The sequence below is a fragment of the Hyla sarda genome, chromosome 2, assembly GCF_029499605.1.
Source record: "Hyla sarda isolate aHylSar1 chromosome 2, aHylSar1.hap1, whole genome shotgun sequence".
Classification (NCBI taxonomy): domain Eukaryota; kingdom Metazoa; phylum Chordata; class Amphibia; order Anura; family Hylidae; genus Hyla; species Hyla sarda.
The window spans coordinates 207,174,281-207,197,272 of NC_079190.1; the positions used below are offsets into that span (position 1 = coordinate 207,174,281).

At 44.8% G+C, this 22,992-nt stretch overlaps 3 protein-coding genes across 8 annotated transcripts in view; all 3 read left to right on the forward strand.

Annotated features, from left to right (window-relative positions):
• RAB9A (RAB9A, member RAS oncogene family) overlaps positions 1–3,789 on the forward strand; it is a 67,340-nt gene extending 63,551 nt beyond the window's left edge. For all 3 annotated transcript variants that reach the window (XM_056556205.1, XM_056556202.1, XM_056556203.1), the window contains one exon: positions 504–3,789. In XM_056556205.1, coding sequence (XP_056412180.1) covers positions 540–1,145 — 606 coding nt within the window. In that variant the 5' untranslated portion in view covers positions 504–539 and the 3' untranslated portion in view covers positions 1,146–3,789. The remainder of the gene's footprint in view (positions 1–503) is intronic.
• TXNL4B (thioredoxin like 4B) overlaps positions 1–22,992 on the forward strand; it is a 90,552-nt gene that overhangs the window by 20,728 nt on the left and 46,832 nt on the right. Inside the window, exon 1 of one of the 4 annotated variants that reach the window (XM_056556213.1) lies at positions 10,035–10,053. The exons of the other annotated variants lie outside the window; for them this stretch is intronic. The gene's annotated coding sequence lies outside the window, so the exon portion shown is untranslated. Of the gene's footprint in view, positions 1–10,034; positions 10,054–22,992 lie in introns of those variants that run through there. 4 annotated transcript variants of the gene reach the window in all.
• On the forward strand, positions 6,916–8,134 carry LOC130355710 (uncharacterized). The gene is made up of 3 exons (XM_056556201.1): positions 6,916–6,950; positions 6,990–7,268; positions 7,349–8,134. Exons 2-3 carry the CDS (start codon positions 7,020–7,022, stop codon positions 7,814–7,816), a joined length of 717 nt encoding a protein of 238 aa, XP_056412176.1. The 5' UTR covers positions 6,916–6,950; positions 6,990–7,019; the 3' UTR covers positions 7,817–8,134.

Sequence of the window (22,992 nt, forward strand, 5' to 3'; positions counted from 1 at the left end):
TCACTTATTTATTTAATTTGTTTGTCACTGTGCCACTTTTACGTGTTTATTTTGTACACAGGATTTGTCAGGATGTGGTAGCCCTTCTGGATGTCCCTCCTGGCGGTCTAGGGGGAGGTGTGTGTGGCCATTTTGGTTCCTCACCTCCCTGCAACCCCTGGGCATCTTGACTTTGGTTGAGATGTCACCAGTATACGGCTCCTAGGCTGATACCTTTGTTAATGCCTAGGTTGAAGCCAGGAGCATTTTCGGCCCCTTAGTAGCTTTGGTGAAATGGGACATCGAACCTGGATCCTTGCAGGTGCCTTTTGGCCCAGAGGTGAAGGGTAGGTTTGTTGGGGGGGCCTCTCTCCTGTTGGAGAAGGGCTTAGCGATAGACGGCATCCTTTGTGCATGTTTGCACTTTTTCTTGCACTTTGGGTGATGGCGAGCACTTGCCTTGGCTCATTTAAAAAAAAAAAAAAAAGTTTTAATTTAGTTTTTGTGTTTTTTTTTCTCTCTAGAACGACATATTGAAAACATTTTATCTATTTTTTACAATGGCATCAAAGTCTTCCTTACTGAAAGTAATCCTGTTGGGAGATGGAGGTGTTGGAAAGAGTTCTTTGATGAATCGATACGTCACCAACAAGTTTGATACTCAGTTATTTCACACAATAGGTGTTGAGTTTTTGAACAAGGAGCTTGAAGTGGACAATCATATGGTCACCATGCAGATCTGGGACACTGCAGGCCAGGAACGGTTCAGGAGCTTAAGGACCCCTTTTTACAGGGGATCTGACTGTTGTCTGCTCACGTTTAGTGTAGATGACTTGCAAAGCTTTCAGAACTTAAACAACTGGAAGAAAGAATTCCTCTACTATGCTGATGTCAAAGACCCCGATAGTTTCCCATTTGTGGTTTTGGGAAACAAAGTTGATATTAGTGAACGTCAAGTGTCAATGGAAGAAGCTCAGATTTGGTGCAGAGACAATGGGAACCATCCATATTTTGAGACAAGTGCGAAAGATGCCATCAATGTGGCAGCAGCATTTGAAGAAGCTGTTAGAAATGTTTTGGCTATTGAAGAAAGATCGGACCAGCTGATCCACAATGATACAGTTAATCTGCATAGAAAACCTAAGTCCAGTTCAGCATGCTGTTGACTTTTTTTTTCCCGCAGTAACCAACACACAACAGCTATCGCACCCGATGGAGCCTTTATCACTCGAGGCCCGCTCACGATGAAGCAGACCAGTTTACCACGCTGGAGTTTCATTAATAATTCTAATAAAACCACTTTATGGAGAAGCCATAGATCTAATAAGAGGTATCACTTGTGGTGGGAGAAAATGTATCACACATGCTGTGTAGATTACTCCAAATTAATGTGTGTAATAATGTAACTAACAAGTTATACTGTACTTGCCTGAGCAAAAAGAACCCCTCCTAAAGGTTATGTCTTCTGTCCCTCTTTATTTATATGCAGCTGTAAAAGTAGGAACGTCTTTCTACTAAACTGTATTGGCTGTGTACCATTTAGGTAACGCTTAGATATTCCCCTCTATCTATCTCAATCTATATTGTTATTTCTATACTTAGTTGCTTGAACATTCTTTATCTTCTGCTTATTCTATTTCCAGCAGAATCATTTCACGATCTGGTACTTTAACCTCAAGTTATAGATGTTAATTCAAGGCTTAGTTGACCTCTTATTTTAGGCGACCTACGATTAAGGTACACTTCGGGAGGATCTCCCGACAAAAGGCTGTGATGTGCATATAGTGGGATACATTATCAGTAGGCTCCCATTGTATCCCTTGAATAGAAAAGTGTAACGCATTACACTTTCCTATGCTGTGAAAAAAAAATGCCAATAGGACACACTTTTGGCATACACTATGGTGCACAAGGACTTATCACCTATCGGATCCTACGGCCTGTCTGTGAAGCAAGCAATCCATTCTGCAGGCACAAGGATATATAATGAGATATAGATGGATAGATATAGCTGTGTGCGAAAAATTCTGAAATCTATTTAATTTTTAAAATAAAGTTTAACTCTTTGCTCTTTCTGGGCTTTGGACTCCGGCAGGTGGTTCTAGTCGGTGATGGTTACCTTTCCCTAGATGAACATGTATATAAGGTTGCTGCCAGTCACTGAGTTAGGACCTCCCACTGGACTCAGGCCCAGAATGAGCACAGATATAGATCAAAAGATTGCACTTTATACTGAATGATTCTCCACACAGCTACATATCAGTCTGTTTAGCCCCTCCTGCCTGGATTTTTTAAAGGTGAGAGATTCCATTGAAAGCTTCAGCTACACTGGGAAAACAACAAACTTTGCATCACCGTATTAACTCTTTAATTTCTGGGCTCCATAAGAAAGAAAGGGGAGTGCCTTGAAGGGGTGAAAAACAATTGGTGCCAGAACGTTAAACAGATTGGTTAATTACTTCTATTTAAAAATCTTAACCCTTCCAGTACTTATCAGCTGCTGTATGCTCCACAGGAAGTTATTTTCTTTTTGAATTTCCTTTCTGTCTGACCACAGTGCTCTCTGCTGACACTCTGGGTCTCGGGAACTGTCAAGAGAAGGAGAAAATCCGCATAGCAAACATATCCTGCTCTTGACAGTTCCTGACATGGACAGAGGTGTCAGCATAGAGCACTGTGGTCAGACAGAAAATAAATTCAAAAAAGAAAGGAACTTCCTCTGGAGCATACAGCAGCTGATAAGTACTGGAAGGATTAAGATTTTTAAATAGAAGTAATTTGTAAATCTGTTTTAAGTTCTGGCACCAGTTGATGTTTTTCTCCAGTGTACCCCTTTAAGGACTCCCTGCTACCCGGATCTATCATCTTTTAGTGAACTTATTTTTAGGCACTTTTAGGTAGATGCCAATTCTCAAAGGAACATCAGAAGTTGTGAAAGCTGAAATCATGAGTGCAAGTTCTGATTTTATTTTATTTTTATTTTTTTAACTAGTCTAAAGTTGATTACAAAACAATGGGAAAAAAAGGACTTTAACCCCCATAGATGGTCCGCCTATGGGAACATTTCCATAGCATAACCTGTCATGGGTGGGGGTTGGTGTTTATGGGATTGACACAAAAACCTCCCTCTCTTGTTTAGGTATAACATTACTAATACTATGGACTTATGAATGTTAACCAGGAAGGCTGCATATAAAGGCATGGGCCGAGGCCTTCATCGGCGTGGTACTTTATACACATTGGGTTTTAAATTGTTAAAAAACTCATTTTGATTAGCTTAAAAATTAGAGCCCATGATGTGATAATCTGCAGGTTGAATGTCAATGTAGAGTGAGTAAATCCAAGGGCTTGTTCATGCCAGTGCCTGGTTTGGTTTTTCTTTGTAACCAATTGCATTACATACTTCATGGAATTATGATGCAAACAATGAGGTCATTAATGCAGTGGCTCACCTACCTTCTGTAGTAGCATTATTTGTTGAGGGTGACCTTAGCAGGGATGTCATTCCTAAATGTATGCTCACTGGTACATATACGCTGCAGCAGATTTGCTGAAGACCTATTAAAGTCAATGGGTAACAACATAATCTGCTGTCTGAACTGTGCAGCAGAAAATCTGCAGTGAATTATGTAGATGTGAACATGCTTAGCCATTGTGATCATCTGTCTAATAAAGACTTACTGGCAGATTACCTGTGTTGGGAAAAGCCCTGTGTATTAAAAAACTGATATATGCATTATTTCTGAATACACTGTCTTAACTACAGAATAAATATGTAAACTTCTCTTACTATATATTTTAATTTTTTTTTACAAAATCTACATTCCAATTTTTGTTTACAAATATATAATTTGGCACAATGTAAAATCATTGTGAACAAAGGTCTATAAATTATACATACATGATGGCACTGATAGGGGGAATTTAGTATACATTGTACGCCATGTTTTTTGACATACAAGAGTTGCAAATTTTGGCAAAGGGTATATTTTGCGGAAAAAAATTGTACTTGCGACTTTCATCAAACTTTCCTGAAATGTTGGTGGACCTTAATGGGAAAGGTGTGGCATCCATAGATGTCCTATACTTTATGCCAAAAACCGATGTAAATTAAGGCTGAGATCTGCATAAAAATAAAGATGCACTACTTTATACACTTAAAGGGGTACTCCGGTGGAAAAAAAAAAAATTTTTTTAGATCAACTGGTGCCCGACAGTTAAACAGATGTGTAAATGACTTTTATTAAAAAATCTTAATCCTTCCAGTACTTATCAGCTTTTTTTTTCCGTCTGATCAGTGCTCTCTTCTGACACCTCTGTTCATGTCAGGAACTGTCCAAAGTACAAGCAGATGCCCATAGCAAACCCCTCCTGCTCTGGACAGTTCCTGGCATGGACAGAGGTGTCAGCCGAGAGCGCTGTGGTCAGACAGAAAAGAATTCCAGAAAGAAGTACAACTTCCTCTGTAATATACAGCAGCTGATAAGTACTGGAAGGGTTAAGATTTCTAAATAGAAATCATTTACAAATATGTTTAACTTTGTGGCACCAGTTGATTTAAAAAAATGTGTTTTTCACCAGAGTACCCCTTTAAGGCCATAGTGTGTAATGTCAATATTGGTAAATTTAGCCCCTACCATTTAGTTCAAGTATGTAGATTACCCCATGTCCTATCCACATGAGCTTGTTCAGTAGCCAATTCCAAACCATGAGCATTAAAATGTGGGCACCTTCTCCCATGTATAACAGTTTCCACTCTGGTTGGGTTGTTTACCACTAGATTTCGGCGCACTGAATTGGGGAATTCCTATCCCTTCTGCCACAAGACTAAGTGAGGCATTCATGTTGGCTAATAAGACCACGCTTTGCAGCCTGCTCCTTTTTTCCACACCATTTTCCATGCACTTTGCCTTTTGAATAGGTACAGTGCAGACAGCTAGGGGCACTGCACATGGAGGGGTGGATTCAGGGCATTAAAGGGGTATTCCAGGAAACAAACTTTTTTTCATATATCAACTGGCTCCAGAAAGTTAAACAGATTTGTAAATTACTTCTATTAAAAATCTTAATCCTGTCTGTGCTTATGAGCTGATGAAGTAGAATTGTTCTTTTCTGTCTAAGTGGTCTCTGATGACACCTGTCTCGGGAACTGTCCAGAGTAGAAGTTAATCCCCATAGCAAACCTCTTCTACTCTGTGCAGTTCCTGAGACAAGCAGAGATGTCAGCAGAGAGCACTGTTGCCAGATAGAAAAGAACAACTCAACTTCAGCAAATTAACTCTACTTCATCAAATGAGGCGCTAACTGGCACTCTGATGTCAGTACCGCCTGTTGCAGTGCCGCCCAGCTCATCAATATTCCTCCCCCCCTCCGCCATGCCTCCTCGTGACATCACGCCACGCCTCCTCCATTCATGTCTATGGTCTGATCGCTGGGCTGGTTCCTGCGGTAGTGGTTGTGACGTCATGGTCACGCTGCCTCCATTCATGTCAATGGAGGGGGCGTGTCAGTAGCCACTACCGCAGAAACCAGCCCAGCGATCAGACATCTTATCCCGCATCCTTTGGATAGGGGATAAGATGGCTAGAAGCGGAGTACCCCTTTAATGGTTTCTTCATACATTAAAGCAATGAAAGACCATGTACTAACTTTCCCCACTGACAGATTTTCCAGTCCTTGCTGCAATCTTATTTTGCCAGATTCTGATAAGGTACTGTTCTCACTAAGCCAATGACAGAGTGGTTAGTCCTGGATAGGTTCACTACATATTAAAGGTGTACTCCACTGGAAAACATTCTTTTTAAATCAACTGGTAACAGAAAGTTAAACAGATTTGCAAATTACTTCTATTAAAAAATCTTAATCCTTCCAGTACTTAGCTGCTGTATGATCCACAGGAAGTTCTTTTCTTTTTGAATGTCCTTTCTGTCTGACCACAGTGCTCTCTGCTGACACCTCTGTCCATTTTAGGAAATGTCCAGAGTAGGAGCAAATCCCCATAGAAAACCTCCTCCTCTGGACAGTTCCTTAAATGGACAGAGGTGTCAGCAGAGGGGAAAGGAAATTCCAAAAGAAAATAACTTCCTGTGATCATACAGCAGCTGATAAGTACTGGAAGGTTAAGATTTTTTTTAATAGCAGTAATTTATAAATCTGTTTTAATTTTCTGCCACCAGTTGATCAAAAAAAAAAAAAAAAAAAAAAAGTTTTCCAGTGGAGTACCCCTTTAAGGGTTAGAGATGGCATCCTATTACTTTGCTGCATCCCTGAACTTTTTACCAGAACCAACTCCACTGCTAATCTATGTCTATATTATTGTATGGCTGGATTATTTTATATACATGTCAACTGAAATACCTTTACACACATTTGAAGTGATGTCCATATATTTAGACCATTAAAACAGTATTGGCAGCTTACTAAAGAGGGTAAGGCAAAACTCACAATGGCGTAGAGGGTTTCTGTGTTATTTGACCAGCAAGTTTTGTTTGTGCATAGGATGTGTTCACAAATCGTTATAATAAAATCTGTGCTCAGGTACTGCAGCTACATCCACCGCTCTGTGTTATGTGCTCAGGTACTGCAGCTACATCCACCGCTCTGTGTTATGTGCTCAGGTACTGCAGCTACATCCACTGCCGTTATCTGTGCTCAGGTACTGCAGCTACATCCACTGGTCTGTTATCTGTGCTCAGGTACTGCAGCTACATCCACCGCTCTGTGTTAGTGCTCAGGTACTGCAGCTACATCCACCGCTCTGTGTTATGTGCTCAGGTACTGCAGCTACATCCACCGCTCTGTTATCTGTGCTCAGGTACTGCAGCTACATCCACTGCTGTTATCTGTGCTCAGGTACTGCAGCTACATCCACCGCTCTGTTATCTGTGCTCAGGTACTGCAGCTACATCCACCGCTCTGTGTTAGTGCTCAGGTACTGCAGCTACATCCACCGCTCTGTTATCTGTGCTCAGGTACTGCAGCTACATCCACCGCTCTGTGTTAGTGCTCAGGTACTGCAGCTACATCCACCGCTCTGTGTTATGTGCTCAGGTACTGCAGCTACATCCACTGCTCTGTTATCTGTGCTCAGGTACTACAGCTACATCCACAGCTCTGTTATCTGTGCTCAGGTACTGCAGCTACATCCACCGCTCTGTTATCTGTGCTCAGGTACTGCAGCTACATCCACCGCTCTGTTATCTGTGCTCAGGTACTGCAGCTACATCCACCGCTCTGTGTTAGTGCTCAGGTACTGCAGCTACATCCACCGCTCTGTGTTATGTGCTCAGGTACTGCAGCTACATCCACCGCTCTGTTATCTGTGCTCAGGTACTGCAGCTACATCCACCGCTCTGTTATCTGTGCTCAGGTACTGCAGCTACATCCACTGCTCTGTTATCTGTGCTCAGGTACTGCAGCTACATCCACTGCTCTGTTATCTGTGCTCAGGTACTGCAGCTACATCCACTGCTCTGTTATCTGTGCTCAGGTACTGCAGCTACATCCACTGCTCTGTTATCTGTGCTCAGGTACTGCAGCTACATCCACTGCTCTGTTATCTGTGCTCAGGTACTGCAGCTACATCCACTGCTCTGTTATCTGTGCTCAGGTACTGCAGCTACATCCACCGCTCTGTTATCTGTGCTCAGGTACTGCAGCTACATCCACAGCTCTGTGTGCACACATTAGTCTAAGACGGTCTGGCATCTTTAAGATGGCAGCGTCTTCTTGTGACATCACAGCTAGTGATTCTCAGTGTTGCAAAAATTCAACCTGTAGAGCTTTTCAGTCTCAGGTCTCATGTGACTTTGCAAACACTGAATCACCTACTTTCTGAACAGTGCAACTCAAATAGTCACACAACAGCAAGTTGCAGACACTTCTTGGGTTGTATATTTTGCTGTGTAGCCTTATCTGGATGTATAACTGAGAGGTAACTTTACTTTGGAGGTTGAAAAATGAATTATGACTGGATACATTTTAGTTTTCTGTTTTTATGTGCAAAATAATTTTTGTTTTTGTTTTATTGAGCATCTACCCTGCTGGTGATTATACGAAAGTGTGATAATGCTAACAATAAAGCACTAAAATGGAGACTGAGCACATGCATTTCTTTCACAGTATAAGTAGTTGTCTTTATAACCATGTAAACACTTTCACCAATCTCTTAGCCAGTGTTTTGTATAAACAGCAGAAACATTGATTCACATGCTATAGTTACATTTTCACCCAACAAGTTTAGAATGATGGTTGGACATACATATTAAGAGAAATTTATTAAGTTGAAAAACAAAATGACAAATAGGTGTAAACACAATTTTCTGACTTTCAGAAGGGTCAGTGGTTGGACCCCCCCCCCCCCTCAATCTCCTGACTGCACTACCCGGCACTCTGCATGAAAAGAACAGTGTCAACCTCAGCACAAAGCTTCGGCCAACACACCCCCTCCATGCAGCTCTATGGCAGAGCTTACAGCTCCATGGAGAGGGTGTGTAGGCCGCAGCTTTGTGCTGTGGTCGACACATCGCATTCAGAAGGAGAGCCGGGGAGCTGCTCAGTAGATCGCAGGGTGTCTCAGCAGTTGAACCCTGGAATCTGAGACTTATTCCCTATCCTTTAGGATAGAGGATATGTTTTTAAATCATGGAGTACTCCTTTAGGGGTGTGCATTTTTTTTTTTTTTCTTGAAAAATATCACATATGTCTTAACTGTATGGCATAACCATAATGTGATCATAGCCTACCAAATACCTACATAATATAAACATTTGAAAGCATATACCTCTCATGCTATGGATGATAGTCATTGCATAAGTGACATGCATTTCAGATTTGATGTCAATTTTTAGACAGTGGTGATTCTAGAGTCTATGTATTATGGTGAGTGGTGATTCTGGGGGTCTGTATTGTGGTGAGAACTGATTCTGGGGTCTGTATTGTGGTGAGAACTGATTCTGGGGTCTGTATTATGGAAGGGACTGATTCTGGGGTCTGTGTTATCGTGGGGTCTGATTCTTTGGTCTGTATTGTGGTGAGAACTGATTCTGGGGTCTGTATTATACAGGTCTGAGTCAAAATGGTTGTTCTTACTGTAAGGTCCTTACAGTGAGAACAATAAATTGGGACAATTCTGAAAAAATAAACACCCTGTGGCAAGCCACACCCACAGCAAGCCACACATACAAGTCACACCCACAAAAAGCCACACGCATATTGCCGACACGCCAAGCGACTTTGAAAAAAATTTGGTCACAGCACTACCAAAAGGTTACCTACCCCTGGGCTATACCATGACCACATATTACTACCTCCTAATAATTGAAAAATACCACAAAACACATTACTCCCATATAGGGGAAGTCAAACAGGCAATTTCTTCTTTGATTTGAGACATTCAATTTCCTTTTCCTTTTGGCCTACATGGCCATTGTTGCTCCAATAGTGCCTGTCCATAGTTGCCTCCTAACATTGAACCCTGCCCACAGTAGTTATCCCCATATACTGGAGTGCTCACACATAGTAGGTAAAACTTGGCTTTTGCAGGGAAATTTCAAATCCAACCGATGCCGTATCCCCCTCCCCCCCCCCCCCCCCCCACCCAGGCCCACGCAGCATCTCATTCATTAAAATGAGTCGACTGGAGTCAGATAGTGACTCCGGTCGACCCATTTTTGCACCACATCCGGTTTTGTTGAAGGCACCCTAAAAGAGAAACTTGGTGGCCCATAACAACCAATCACAGCGCAGCTTTCATTCCTTCTATTGCTTTCGCAAAATGAAAGCTGCAATGTGATTGGACACTCCTTTGAATGTATCTACAGCAAAAACATATGTTGGGGTTTTGTGATGGTGTGCCCATAAACCATGTGACTGCTGCAGCCAAACATTGGAAGCACATGACCACCGAGGCCTGTAATTTTCTGCAGGGCATCACATTGCCACATGACATCATATAGCCCCATGATGTCACAATGGGTCTTTGTAAGAAGATCAAACATCACTGAAGGTCCTCATACTTCACAGAGAAGCTGACCAGACCTCTACATGCTCCAAGAAGGGAGAGAAATCCACCAGGTATGGAGGATGGCGCTACACAACCGTGCTCTCCGTACTGTGGACCTCCAGTTGTTGCAAAACTACAACGCGGGGCATGCGGGCATTGTGCTTTTGCAACAGCTGGAGGTCTACAATTTGAAAACCACAGCTCTAGAGATTTCAGAATCTAGTGAAGAAGCGTCTGAACATTCTCTATGATCACAAAACAGTGTGGGAGTTTCATTGTCTTTGCACAATTCTTTTGGCTTGTTTAGAGTGTTTAATTCCAGCTAGGTGTCCTTTTTGTTTTTGCGCTGTTTTTTATTTATATTTTATTTTTTTCAGTTTGCGCTCCCTCCGGTAGTTTTGTATTTTTGAAGGGGGCTTGGCTTAGTGTGATCTAATAGATTTGTTGCATATATCATCTGTGTAAAAATACAAAGATTTGGGAAGTTCATTCTTGCATTTTTTTTTCCTCCCTCTTTGAGCATCTTTTTTTAAAATTTAAACAACTTATGTTGTGTGCACAATTTCTTAAATCGGACACAGAAAATGTTCACGCAAATGATAAATCTCCCCTATGAGACAGTTGTACTAGTGCAAATTTGCACACAAAAAACAACTGCTGTACGTGTCTCCGCACCAATTTTTGCCTGTCCCTCTGCAAGGGGTGTAGCTTAATGGCAAAGGTTGTGGCTGAGTAGGCCCAGTGAGGACAACTTGGGGTGCTCCACCCCTTGACATGTTATCCACTATCCAAAGGATAGAGGATAAAATGTCTGATTGCTGGGGGCCCGGCCGCTGGGACCCCCTGCAATCTCCATGCCGGTGCTGCAGCGTTATGGTCACGGAAGTCTGGGACTTCTGTGGTCATGATGTCACACCACGCCCCCTCCATTCATGTCTATGGGAGGGGGCGTGATGACAAATACACAGCCGTCATGCCTCCTGCCATAGACATGAATGAAGGGGGAGTGGCAGCTGTAATCCCAGTCATCCAGCACTGAGCAGAGTTTACTCTGTGCACCGGACGACTCGATGCCGCAGAGGGGATGTACACGTTAAATGGGCACTGTCATTATAACTAAGTTTTGCTATTGCACTCCTTATGGTAAATAAAAAAAATTCTAATGTACTTTGTTAAAAAAAAAAAAAATAGGAAGTTTCTATGTTTTATTTGGGTTAAAAAAATCTGCCACTAGGTGTCTTCCTATTTGTTCAGAGAGCATTTCCCCCCCATTTCTTGCAGAGACTTTGGACTCCTGCTGGCCTGGCAGAAGTCCAAAATCAGGAAATGCAGAAATGCAGTCTGGAGTACTGAGGGGGGGGTGCAGCCTTAGCCTATTATAGCTCATCTCACACTGAACTGCTCTGGGCTGTATGTAGCAGAGTGAGGGAGGAAGTTCTCCCCTGTATGGCTTCAGATGATGTCACGCCTGCTGGGTAATGCCCCTTCCCAGCCTGTGAATCTGACTGAGACTGATACATTTATTGCAAGTTATAGTTAGTATATTTTGGGGAAGAGTAATTGATCCAGGGATTAATTCTGATTACCATATTTTGAGTCAGGAGTGAATTTTTGTCCCCAAAAATTTGGAAAATGGCTTCTTCCTGCAGGGTATTAGGATAGGTTTGTAGTTTTTTTTTTTCAAGCTTTAAATGGGTTATCCAGGATAAGAAAAACAGATTTGATTTTCTTCAAAAAACAGCATCACACCTGTACTCAGCTCTAGATCTGGCTGGTAAGGGCATAGTGAGGGTCCACGTTAGGGTGCGGGGATGTGTGCAGGCTTGTATGGGCGCAGGGAGGGTTCTCGTAAGAGGGCGCTGTGTGGACTGGGGAGAGTGCAGGGAGGGACCAAGTTTGTGGGCAAGGCGGATTATGGGCTGGGAAGGCTGAAGGGAGGGTCTGCGTTGGAGGGCAGGGCGGAGTGCCTGCTGGGAAGGTCACAGGGTGGGTCAGCGTTTAGGGGATGGGCCATTTGTGGGCTTGGAATGGCACAGGGAAGGTTCGTGTTAGGAGGTAGGGTGGTGTGTAGGTAAGGGTGTATTCACACCACATTTTTTCAATACAGTTCCCGTATACGTTTTAAATTTTAAAACCGTACGGAACCATATTGAAAACCGTATCCTAAACGATGTATCGGATTGCATCCATATTGCGTCTTGTACGGTTTTGTTAATTTTTTTCCCCGTACCCAAAACTGTAGCCTACCACCGTATTGAAACCATATACATTTTTTTTTTTACATGGGAGTCAATTTGAACCGTATACAACCGTATGAGCGTTTGCACCATACGGTTCTTGGCTTTGCACAGTTTTTTTTTTTCTTTTAATTTCAATCAAACAAGTGAAACTTTATTCATAATGGAGTGAAAAGATAAAAACATATCCATTTTTTTTCTTTAAAAAATTGATGCAACCGAACATCATTTTTCAAACCGTATACGGTTTTTAACCATATACAGGTTAAAATTTGTACACTTTTTCATACCGTTTAGTCAGGTTTTGAGGAATCCGTTTTTCATGAAAAACTTGATACAGGAACTGTATTGACAGAACGTGGTGTGAATGCAGCCTAAGAAGGGCGCAGGGAAGGTCCGTGTTAGGGAGTGGGGAGGTGTGCGGGCCGGGAAGAGCACAGGGAGGGTCCCCGTTAGGGGGCAGGGCAGTATGCTGACTGGAAAGGGCACAGGGAGGGTCCTTTTAGGGGATGGGAATGTGTGCGGACTGGGAAGGGCAAGGAGGGTTCAAGTTGAGGGCGGGGTGGTGTGCAAGCTGGTAAGGCTGCAGGAATGGTCGTCAATAGGGGAGGGGTGTTGTGCGGGCTGGTATAGGCGCAGAAAGGGACTGCATTAGGGGGCGAGATTCTGTGCGGGCTGAGAAGGGCGCATGAAGGGTCCACACTGGAAGATGGGGTGGGAGGAAGGCTGGTGAAGGGAGTGTCTGCGTTAGGGGGCGGTACAGTGTGTGGGCTGGGAATGGCACAGGGGTGCGCATTAGGGGGTTGGGTAGAGGCACTTGTTAGGAGATCCAGGCATGAGCAGTCAAGCGGCAGAATCATTGATCAATGTAAAAGATCAGTGTGTGCAGTGTTATAGCCTCCTATGGGAGCTATAACATTGCAAAAAAAATAAAAGTTATAGGGGTCAGAAGATGACCATTTTAAATGGATGATTTTTTATTTTTTTTGCACATTTTGGGGAGCGTTTGTGGTCCATGCTACCAGTGACTGTTCTGTTCTGTGCTGTGTGGCCAGACCACAAACTCAGAAATGCTGATCAGAAATAATTCACTGATCAGCAATCAGCGCAGTCTATACACAGAGTACGGTACTGCCACACGGCGCAGAATAGTCGCTGGTGGCACGGACTGCGTACTCCCCCAAAAAAAAGTGCAAAAAAAAAAAACTGCATCCCATAAAAAGCTAGGGGCACACAGCAGACCAGTGGTCGCCAAAGTGTGGCCCTCCAGATGTTGCAAAACTACAACTCCCAGCATTCCCTGACAGCCGTTAGCTGTCTGCGCATGCTGGGAGTTGTAGTTTTCCAACATATGGATGGCCACAGTTTAGAGACCACTACACAGTGGTCTTTAAACTGTGGTCCTCCAGATGTTGCAAAAGTACAACTCTCAGCATGCCCAGACTGAGCATGCTGGGAGTTGTAGTTTTCCCCCCAAAATTCTAAGGGGGGAAAGCCGATTCGTTGTAGCCACCGGACCTCCGCACACCCAACGCCCCCGCCGGACACCAGCCGCACCCGCGGATCCTGTACACGATCGCTGATCGGGTTAATCAGATGGTCCCGGGGTGTCAGATGGCAGTGGCGGCAGCACAGATTTAATGAATGCCGTATATATACACAGCATTCTGCGGGGTGACCATTCCTCTCTGTTACCAAGCAACTGAAAATCCCACTTTCTTATTCACAGGCTTGGATGCTGATGTTACAAGGACTTCTTAAACAAACAACAAAGCACACTCTAGACCATGTTGTGCTATGCTGCAGATAAAAAAAAAAAAACACCACCAATCTTCACCAAAAATCGGTGGTACGACATACAAAATTTAAACTACCAACTTTAATAAAAAATTTTAAATACACAGATAACCCTACAAACAGACAGTTCACACAATAAAGAATTATGTTGCTCTCATGCACGAATTATTCCTCAGAGCAATGATAAAGCATAAGTAAGTATGGGTAAAATGTGTACTCACACACCCTATTACTCCCAACGATAGTGTAAAGGGGCATACCAGGACCATGTACTGTAAGAAGGGCACCAATGTTCATAAACATATAGGCACAACAAAAAGATACAAGAGGGCCTAGAAGGGAATAGACAATAAGGCATGTGCAGGACTATAAAGCAATGACATCACAGTAGGGTACAAAGGAAAATGAATATCCTGTTCGTACACTACCTATTAATGCCCTTGTGTGTGCAAGACCGACCCTAAGCAAATACCTGATCCTGACTGGCGGCATGTAGCTGGGGTACTCGCCCTAAAAAGGGCAACCCCCGTGCCTCAGGAACCTAGCCTCTGACCTACAATGCCCTATTCCAGTCTATGCAGGTATAAAGTGCTGTGCATATCCAAAACTAAAATGGTCACAATCAATGCAGTGTTACTCGTACACTACTACAGGAAAATACAAGACCTCTGGTCAGGGAGATATTCAGTAGAGTTGAGCAAACCTACAGTAAATTGGCTCGTAGCGAACCTTGCCGCTCAGTTGTTGATTACTTTAGTCTTCATGAATTAGTTCAGCTTTCCAAGTGCTCCAGTTACCTGAAAAAGGTGGATACAGACTTTTCCAGGCAGCCAGACCCCTTGGAAATCTGAACTAATTCATGCAGACAATCAATAACAGAGCTGCAAGGTTCGCTACAAGCCAATTTACTGTAAGTTCACTCAACTCTATTCAGAAGGATGCTGCATAAGTTTTAAACACAAAATGGCAGTGGCCACTAGAGATGAGCGAATTCTTGAAAAATTAGATTTGGCCATTTCGCCAAATTTTCAGAAAAAATTTGGTTCAGGTCAAATGTATTTGCGGTGAATCGCTATTAAAAACGGGCTTCACAATCCCTCAAATTAAAAGATGAATTTTTAAATTTAAACTGAAGATTTATGGTAGCTAGTGCTACAATAAAAATTTTTAGGTAATGTCCCAGGCTTGGCAGCATCAGTAAACCATATAGAGGCTGAATGGCACAGCCTAGAGTTGGCAGAAGCATGAGGAGACCATATAGTGGCTGAATAGCACAGCCTGGAGTTGGCAGAAGCATGAGGAGACCATATGGTGGCAGAATGAGACAGCCACGAGGTGGCGGCAGCAGCATTAGGAGTCCTGAAAGTGACCTGGTGACAGAATGGTGCGGTGGGTGGCAATACCAGTACCCAGTGACGAAGGTGGGTGAAAAAAGGTTTGATGCGGAGGAATGTTTGTAACTGGGGAGCAATTAAATCTATCTGGCACTATCCATATTTGTGAAGTGTTGGTGTGGCACCATGGTCAATCTACTCTCATGCATTAGGCATTGGTGGGTTGAAATCCTGGCTGATCCATGCCTGATTCATCTTCACAAAGTTCAGTCTCTTCACATTTTTCGTGGACAGACGAGTTCTCCTTGGGGTGACTATGGCCCCCGCCGCACTAAACACCTGCTCTGATGGCACACTACTAGCTGGGCAGGACAGCTTTTCCAAGGCAAATTCTGCCAGCGGATCTTCAAGGTTTGTTGGCATGGCCATGTCAAGGTATACCACCACCTGCTGGTTCAGGTCCTGCTCCATGTCTACCTGCTGCTGATGAGTTGCTTCACTATGCGGGTGAATAAAGGTACTCATCAGCGACTGTAGACTCAGGCTGCTGCTTATGGAGCTGGTACTGCTCCTGCCACCCCTCCCCAGCAGCCATGGCAAAGGAAGGTGAGTGCAGAGGGCCCCACGAGTCAGACCTGCAAGAGGATGGAGGATGGGGCAGACTGACTATGTAGGATGTCTCTATAGTAGGTCAGTTTGTCCTCCCTCTCAGTGGGTATAAAAAAAGGCTCCTATTTTGTGGCGGTAGCGAGGGTCCAATAACGTGGAGAGCCAGAAGTCATCTCGCTGCTGAATGGTGATAATTCAGCAGTCACTACGCAAGCAAGTTAGCATGCATCGTGCCATTTGTGCAAGTGACTCGGAGGGACTCCCTGCCTCCATCTCCACTGCATACTGCCACGGTGTGTCTGGGTCCTCTGTCTCGCCTTCCTCATAACCCTCTAGCTCCTCTGGCTGCTCCTGCTCCTCCTCTCCTGTCAGATGACTAGAAACCTATTTAGGGAAAAAAAGGAAAAATAAAGAGGACAGCGCCTCGTGTATTACCCAAGGTACCGAGGTCCCTGCAGTGGACAGGACAAGGAGGGCTCTGTAAAATGGCCGCTCACCTGGTTACAGAGAAATTGCGCATATCACCCCTATGGAGTATGAAGAAGTCTTCTGGGTTTGAACTGCTGGGCCCAAGGTGCAGATGGGATGGAAGAGGACTTCTCCCATAGTAAACGTGTAAACGATGTTTATTTAAATACCAAAGATGCGTTTGAGGAAGGAGGATTGACCCCCCGAAATGTGTCTTTTTGGTATTTAAATGAACACAGTGCTTCCTAGCACTTTAACCCTATCTTGGCTTCCATCTTGATGCTTCTGGAGTTCTGAGAAGCATTCGCTGATAAGGTTGAATTTTTTCACAAGTCTACACAGATGACTAGAAAAACTGCCCATCTCGCAAAACATAAACTGCGCTGCTCTGTGCCCCTCCATCTCCTTCTCCAGTTCAGCCACCCACAGGGCTCATGTGGACGTGAGATGTAAGCGCGACGTCTCCATTGCCCTGACCAGCCATCGTTTCCAACGCGTGTTGTAGGAGATGAAGCAGTGGAATAACGTCGTTCATCCCGTAATCCTGGCAACTTATGTATAATGTTGCTTCCTCAAAGGGCCTGAGCAAATGGCAGGTGTCACGTATGAGCTGCCACTTGTTGACATTGAAGTTACACAAGGGAGTCCCCCTTTCCACTTGGATCATCAAGAAATCTATTCGTATATTCGGTCCAACATATGGAGGGTAGAATTCCAACGTGTGGCAACGTCGCAAATCAGACTATGTTGGGGAAACCGTTCTGATGCAGCAGCTCAAAGAGGGTGTGCTTTGCGGTGTACGAGTGGCTGAAATGCATGCAGTTTCCTTCCCATTGTTAGGATGTCTTGCAAATGGGGGGGAATACTTCAGGAACCGCTTGACAACTAGATTGAACACGTGTGCCATGCAGGGCGCATTGGTTCAGACTTCCTTGTCGCAGTGCAGACAAGATGTTCTTCCCATTGTCAGTCACCATGGTTCCCATTTCCAGTAAGCCATGCTCCGATTTCTTTATGAATGACTTTTAGCAGTTCCTCCCCTATGTGACTCCATTCACCAAGGCAAACCATGAGAAGAACAGCTTGACACCGCTGTGCCCTGCACAAATGCTGGAGGGCACAGAGACTTGTCCGTGTAGTGGAGGCTGAGGACACCGTGGAGGATGAGGAGGCGGAGGCGCACACTGTCACAGGACCAACGGCCTGAGAGTGTGGAGGAGGAAGCGGCGTGACCTGTCCAAGTTGGTGTTGTGACTGTGCAGGAACCACATTCCCCCAGTGGGCCATAAAGGACATGTATTGTCCCTGACCGTAGTTACAGCTCCAGACGTCGGCACATCTGTGCACTGTGGTACACACTGACAAGCTCAAGGACTGACCCGCCTTCTCTTTCACAAAATTGTTCAGGGCTGGTACTGCCTTCTTTGCAAAGAAATGACGGCTTGGCACTCTCCACCTTGGCTCGGCACAAGCCATCAGTTCTCTGAAAGGTGCAGAATCTACCACTTGAAAAGGGAGGTACTGCAGCACCAGCAACTTGGACAGGAGCAAATTCAGCTTCTGCGCCGTTGGATGAGTGGGCACATACTGTTGTCTCTTGGACATGGCTTCGCCGATGGATTGCTGGCAGAATGACTGACTAAAAGTTGGAGCAGGACCGTCTGGAGCAACAGAAGGAGGGTATGACACACAGCCCCTTCGGCTGAGGTGGTGGAGCCTTGGCTGGCTGAAAGAGGGAGCGGCGTGCCACTGGGTGAGGCAGCATGTTGGACCACTACATCGGAGCCACGGTTCTCTCAGGCCACTTTATGGTGACGCTGCATATGTTGACGCAGGGCCGTGGTGCCAACACACTTCACCTTCTGCCGACATATCTTGCATGGGGCTATGTTACCCTCCTCCAGATGCTTGATGAAAAACTAAAACACAGCTGAGTAGCTGATTTTCCCACCAACAGTCTGCACTAATTGACTGCTACTGCCGCCCTCTCCAGGAACCCCTGTTCCACTACCTCCCAGGAAGGTAGGCTGCCGCGAAGCAGGTGGTCTCCCCGGGCATGTTTGGCTACAGACTTTCCACTTCTGCCACCATGCTGGCTGCCAACCATGCTACCACCTTGCTGGCTCAGCTGCTGCCGTACGGGCAACCTGCAACCCTCTTCTCCTGATGATGATGAAGCCCCTTCTGCACCCGGCTCCCAATTGCGATCGACTTCATCATCATCATCAACAAATGTCTACACGTCACTGATGTCCTCCTCAGGTTCCTCAACAGTGTCTGCTTCAGGATCCTGAACGCTGGAAACACCGCCTCCCACGTCACTCTCCTCATCACTACTTGCCTGCCTAGCGGAGGAAGTGATGGATGTCTCCTCCACTTCTTGGCTGAGCAGTAGCTGCTGACTGTCCTCTATTAGATTCTCGCTGGACAGTGAAGCTGAACCCACAGCATAAAATACTTCTTTAGGGGAGGGAACAGCATAGGACAGGCAAAATGGGAGGACAGGGACTGCTCCCGGGCCATGCCAACTGAGGTTTGTGTCTGTGGAGTCCACCGGCTGTTGACTGGGGGGTATATCCAGATGTCACTTGTAATGACGTGGATGACCATGTTAACCAATTGATGATGGCAGATGAATTGCTGGTCGAAACATGACCGCTAGCTGATACCGGGAGATCAGGCTTCTCACCGCGACTCCTGCTGCCACTGGCCCCTAGTCTGCTCCGACCTCTGCCACTCCTCTGTGCATGTCCTGGCACTTCTCTGCCTGAAATACTTAGTGCCTATATGAGGGGAGTACAATACTCTCAACTATGCTTAAAACAGTATTTGTCTAGAACAGCAGCAGGTGTGTAGTTTTGACTGTCCTTTCACAGTATCTAGGCCCTTGACAGATTAACAGGTACAAAATAGTACACTACTTAGATGTTGGTATGTGGTATGCACTTATGAGGGCAGAAAAATGCGCTACAGTACGCTTAAAAAACGTATTGGAGTAAAACACCAGACGGTGATTACTTTTGCCTGGCATTTCACAGTATCTAGGCCCTTGACAGATTTGCAGGTACAAAAAAAGTACACTACTTAGATTTAGGTATGTGGTATGCACTTATGAGGAAAAATGTGCTACAGTACGCTTAAAAAAAGTATTTTTGCACAACACCAGTGCTGTAGCACACAGTCACTGTGTACTAAACCCAAAATTGCACTCTCTCAAAGACTATTAGGAATGGACTGCTGGGTATTATACCGTCTACAGACTAGTATAACCATCAGACCATTTGTTGTGGAACAAAGACACAGAGTTGCGCTGAAAAATTATTTCTCTATCCTTTGTTAAGGTTTCTCAAGCTGTTCCAGCTTGTTCAGATGTATGTGGCAACACACAGCTCTCTGTCCCTCTCTGTAATACACTGCTGTAGAAAGTGACTGGGAGGTTAATGGCTGCAGTAAAAATTATTTTCTGTGAAAAATGCACTGCTCTCTGTCCACCAGAATGCTGACATGACTAGGAGGTGAAACGCTGCTGGAAAATGCTTGTCTGTGTAACACATAGCGCTGTCCTATCTCTCTGCAGTGAAAGGAAGAAGTGAAGAGCCGGAATATGGTTGCCCATTATATAGGGATGTGACATCACAGGGGTGACTGGCTGCTGATAGGCTGCATCCTGCATGTGATTAAGGGTCATCTCGCCTACCCAGAGTTCCTTGCCCCATGTCCTCACATGTGAATCTGCCATTTTAGATGCCCTGGAGCCTGGACCGTACTAAGTGGAGTTTTATGAAGCGATTTGTGCAAGAGAATCATGGCGATATTTGCATTCCTTGCAAATGAATTTTCGTGAAATTCGTAACAAATTTGGATTTTGTGAGATTCGATTCGCTCATCTCTAGTGGCCACTATGCGAGAGGAGCGAAGTTACAGAGATTCGATTGGTCACAAACTTCTCGGCTCGGCAGTTGCTGACTTTAGCCTGCATAAATTAGTTCAGTTTTCAGGTGCTCCAGTGGGCTGGAGACTCTCTCCTAGGACTGTATCCACCTTTTCCAGCCCACTGGAGCAACTGCAAGCTGAACTAATTTATGCAGGCTAAAGTCAACAACTGCCAAGCTGAGAAGTTCATGACAAATCGAATCACTCTAACTTCGCTCATCTCTAGCCACTAGCAATCATTAAAATGGTCAGGGAGGGAAGCACATGTTGGCCTTGTCAATCCCATACTGTATAAGGAGGACGGTAATAGGCAGATGATCCCAGTGATGGCGCTTCTCCAGAGTAAAAAGATTTATTCCAAGAAAAATAGCATAAAACATGTAAGATAGCACAACCAATGCGTTTCGGGTCCGAATCAGACCCTTTCTCAAGTGCGTGGTGTGTGAACACAAACCCTGACTGATCAAAACTTTTGCGTGTGGCATTCATACAGTAGGCAATATGTATGAACAAAATGTGTTTCTTTTGCGCAGTTACAAGTAAAGTATGAGGGCCCCCTGCACCCAGTATACTGCAATCTTAATTCCCTAATGCCACAGTGGATTTCTTTATTTCTTCCTTTTAACTCATTAGTGTGTTTCGCTCTCAAGGTCCCCAAGGTTTGATATGCACCCTGTACATCCATCTGTTATGTGTCACTATTGATGCTTATCTCTTACTGTTTCAGGATAAATTGACTTTCTTCATTCCCTCTTTTGGATGAATTGGAGGAAGCCATGGTATCACACCTCATGGTTTTCACAGCAGCTAATAAAATGATACAGCTGAACATCTTTCATCAGTTACTGTATGAGTTTTTTCCCTTCTGCTCATAGTCTTAGATGTAGGTCCACTTTATTTGGACATGTCCTTCAATTTATAATTTATGGACTAATAGGTTATTTCTTGAGATAAGTGAATCAAAGCTGACAAACCCGTATTCGTTCCGAATTTCAGGAAATATTCGATTCACAATTAATGCAAATATCGCCGTGATTCTATCGCGCGAATCGCTTCATTAAACTCCATTTTACAGCGTTCCAGGCTCCAGGGAATCTAAAATGGCAGATCCATATGTCAGTACATGGGGCAAGGGACGCTGGGAAGAAAAGTAGGTGGGATGACCCTGAATCACATGCAGGATGCAGCCTATCAGCAGCCAGTCACCCCTGCGATGTCACAGCCCTATATGATCTGCAGCCATATTATGGCCAGCCACTTCATTCATTACACTGCAGTGTGTGTGTTACAGCAAAGAAAAGCTCATTCCAGCAGCGTTTAACATCCTCCTAGTCACATCAGCGTTCTCGTAGATGGAGAGCATTGTTTTTTCACTGAAAAGGATTTTTAGTGCAGCTGCAGGCATTAACCTCCCAGTCACTTTCTTTGGTATAGTATTACAGAGAGGGACACAGCTATGTGTTGCCTCATACATTTCAACAAGCTGCATCAACTTCATAAACCTTAGCAGGAATAATTCAGTGTCTTTGTTACACAAAAAATCTACTGGTTATACTAATCTGTAGATGGTATAATACACAGCAGTCCATTCCTAATAGTCTGTGACAGAGTGCAATTTTGTGCTTAGTATACAGCTTTTTCTGGCTACAGCACTGTTGTGTACTGCTGGTGTACTGTAGTAAATTTTTCTGCCCTCATAAGTGCATACCGCATACGTACATCTAAGTAGTGTATTATTTTGTACCTGTTAATCTGGGCCTACATACTGTGAAAGGACAGCCAAAAGTAATCACCTCAGACACAACCCTCAGTTGGCATGGCCCGGTAGCAGCGGGTTCAGCTCCACTATTCACTGAGGATGATCTAATAGAGGACAGTCAGCAGCTACTGCCCAGCCATGAAGTGGAGGAGACATCCGCCGCTTCCTCCACTAGGCAGACAAGTAGTGATGAGGAGAGTGACGTGGGAGGCGGTGTTGCCAGGGTTCAGGGTCCTGAAGCAGACACTGTTGAGGAACCTGAGGAGGACATCAGTGACGTGCAGACACTTGTTGATAATGATGAAGCCAATCGCAATTGGGAGCCAGGAGACGGGTGCAGAAGGGGCTTCATCATCATGAGGAGAAGAGAGTTGCAGGTTGCCCGTGAGGCAACAGCTGAACCAGCAAAGCGGTAGCATGGTTGGAAGTCAGCGTGGAGGCAGAAGTGGGAATTCTGGAGCCAAACGTGCCCGGGGGAGATCACCTGCTTCGCGGCAGCCTACCTTCCCGGGAGGTAGTGGAACAGGGGTTCCTGGAGACGGCGGCAGTAGCAATTAGTGCAGATTGTTGGTGGGAAAATCAGCTACTCGGTGGTGTGACCGTTTTTCATCAAGCATCCGGAGGAGGTTCACATAGCCACATACAAGATATGTCGGCCGAAGGTGAAGCGTGGCCAGGGTCCCAATGTTGGCACCACGGCTCTGCGTCAACATATGCTTCGCCACCATAAAGTGGCCTGGGAGAACCGTGGCTCCGATGTAGTGGTCCAGCCTGCTGCATCACCCAGTGGCATGTTGCTCCCTCTTTTAGCCAGCCAAGGCTCCACCACCTCAGCCGAAGGGAGCTGTGTGTCATACCCTCCTTCTGTCGATC